General features: G+C 39.4%; 1 protein-coding gene across 1 annotated transcript in view; it reads right to left on the bottom strand.

Annotated features, from left to right (window-relative positions):
* Window positions 1-2500, bottom strand: part of LOC138060118 (macrophage mannose receptor 1-like) — a 91962-nt gene that overhangs the window by 41740 nt on the left and 47722 nt on the right. The window contains 1 exon segment of the mRNA XM_068905833.1: window positions 2193-2357. Within this exon segment, the coding sequence (XP_068761934.1) occupies window positions 2193-2357 (165 nt within the window).

Below are 2500 nucleotides of genomic sequence, written 5' to 3' on the forward strand. Positions count from 1 at the left end.
GTCCCACGTAAAATGCCACACATTAAGTGATCAATCAGCCATGTTGCCAGCATGGTTTTCGTGATAGTGTAGTGGTCATCACACCCGACTAGTGATCATGGGGACGTGGGTTCAAATCCCGCTCAGGGCAATTACAGTTTTCCCCAGAAGTTGTCCAGTGTTGAGTTTCCCGTACCTTTCTCTCAATTTCTCCTCAACGTGGACTGTGAATCCATTTGCGATCCTCCTGGGGGCGATGCGCTGTTGGCTCAAGGGATCTACTTAACTGACTAAAAGCGAGCGTAGCGAGCGAGCAGCACACTATTCTCAACGAAAAAAAATACATTACTTATTCATTTGCGGGTACCCTGTGTCGCACGAGAGTATCTGATCACTTTGGACTTTGACGCGATGGATGAATTTGCGGCATACAGTATTTGCGCTTAGCGGTATTCAATGAATGATGTGCGCTGTCACAGTCACGTGGTCGGTATTTTCGCACCTCCGCCGTGCGGTCCGGTTCTTTTGCTACAGGATGAGTCAGGTAGGTGCTGAAGTTTATCAATTCCTCTGGCGGAAGTATCCATCAAGGTAACAATCGTTTTAGCGATGTTTCTAGTGGAAGACAGTGTTATGAGTCTTTCAGCTTTGTTATGTGCCAATTCGAGCGATATTTTGACATGAACAACCGAAACTATCGATGGAATTTTAATCGAAGGAGATGTTATGTACCTTAAAGTTTTTGAAGAACGCTCGATACCTGATGAAGAGACGATTTCTTTGAATTATGAGATGCCGAAGATGGTCTTAAAGATGCAGTCATTGATCTAGGGCTGGTATCAATATCTTATGGTTTTAGGTTTTAGGGTTAGGGTTAGATGAAGAGACAATTTCCTTTAACTATCTGGAAGATGCCACCGAAGATGATCTTAAAGAGGCAGTCATTGATCTAGGGCTGGTTTCAATATCTTATAACCCTAAACAAATTAGGATTTAACTTTTCTACATCAAGAGTTATTAAGACAATGTAGCCTTAATAGAAACATTTTTTAACCTCGTTTGATATTTTATACTTTCATGTTTTGGTTTTAAAGATATTAAGACCCTAGAAATTGTATCTATTTTCTATGTCCAACACAAAGCAAATTCGATTATCTATAGTTAACTTTATCAAGGCCTTACAGTGCCATATATAATTTTTATTCATCTAGGACTGCTATCAATCTCTTATGATGGACACTTAAAGCAGTTAGTTAGCATTGAAGAAATTAAGATCTAACCTTTCTATATCAAGAGTTGTTAAGACAATGAACCCTTAATAGAAACTCTTATTAACCTCGTTTGATATTTTATACTTTCATGTTTTGGTTTTATAGTTGTTAGGACCCTAGAAATAGACCATTTCACAGTTCCTGAAACGTAACCAAGCTTCAACATGAAACTGAGTTAGAGAAGTGGAAATAATTATCATAAAAAAGAAATCTCTATTATTTCCACTTCTCTAACTGTGTCTAACTGTGTCAGAAGCTGATAATGATCGAATATTTCAACCTTTTTGATATGACAAGATTGTGGTACTTCCTCAAAAATAACACTCGTCGGAAAGGCACTTCATTTAAGGGGAGAAATGAAAATTTAACCTCAAGTACTGACGTCCTTGATAACACCTCAAAATTTGGCTATTTCACGTAGTTGTTTTGCTGACGACGGCAAAGAAATTGACAAAGGCTAAAAAAGGCACGTGTAGGGTGTGCCGTTGTTGACGTTGCCGTTGTCGATGCTTAAGTTCCCTATTGACTAACGTTTCGACAACCTAAGGGGAGGTCATCTTGTCAGGCTACACTCACCCGGACGATGGTATCTATAACTCCTGGGCTCAAACAAATGCACGCTACTCTCGCTTTGAAAATGTTATCGATAGGATCTGATTGGTTGAGAAAGTCATACGATATTACAGCCAATTAGATCAATGTGCTTGTAATTTAGTCCACTGAGTGAAGGTTATAGAGAGGACTGATGTTTATATCACCCCGAGTTCTGATAAAAAATGCAGTTTGAAGACTTACCTAACTTTTGATAAAGAAATTATTTAAGTTTGGTGGAGTATAAGTTATCTATTCCGGCGGTTGTATTAAACCGCAATAACAAATTAAAGATGTGCATGGCATACCGCATGCCACATAACATTTAACTTTTATTTCGGCAGCTCTTACCTTGTTCAAAGGGACTATGCACACTCATTAAATCTCCGTTATTCTCACGTTGACAAGCTTCGCGAGCCTCCTGCCACGACAGCTTAACATCATACGACACAAAGAGGCAGTCATCATCGAGTAAGTCGTAATGAGGAGGACAAGTTCGGTTCACCGAGGGTGTAGCTAAAAAGACAAAAGATGATCAAGTTACCTGTAAACGCTCGAAACCTTTTTCGAGTAATCGTTCTTCTCTGTTGCCGTTAACACAGGAACTTGCATGACCTCGAATACAATTCGGAATTTTAGGTACAAGAGATACATTCGCT

This window comes from Montipora capricornis, chromosome 1, assembly GCF_036669925.1.
Source record: "Montipora capricornis isolate CH-2021 chromosome 1, ASM3666992v2, whole genome shotgun sequence".
Classification (NCBI taxonomy): Eukaryota; Metazoa; Cnidaria; class Anthozoa; order Scleractinia; family Acroporidae; genus Montipora; species Montipora capricornis.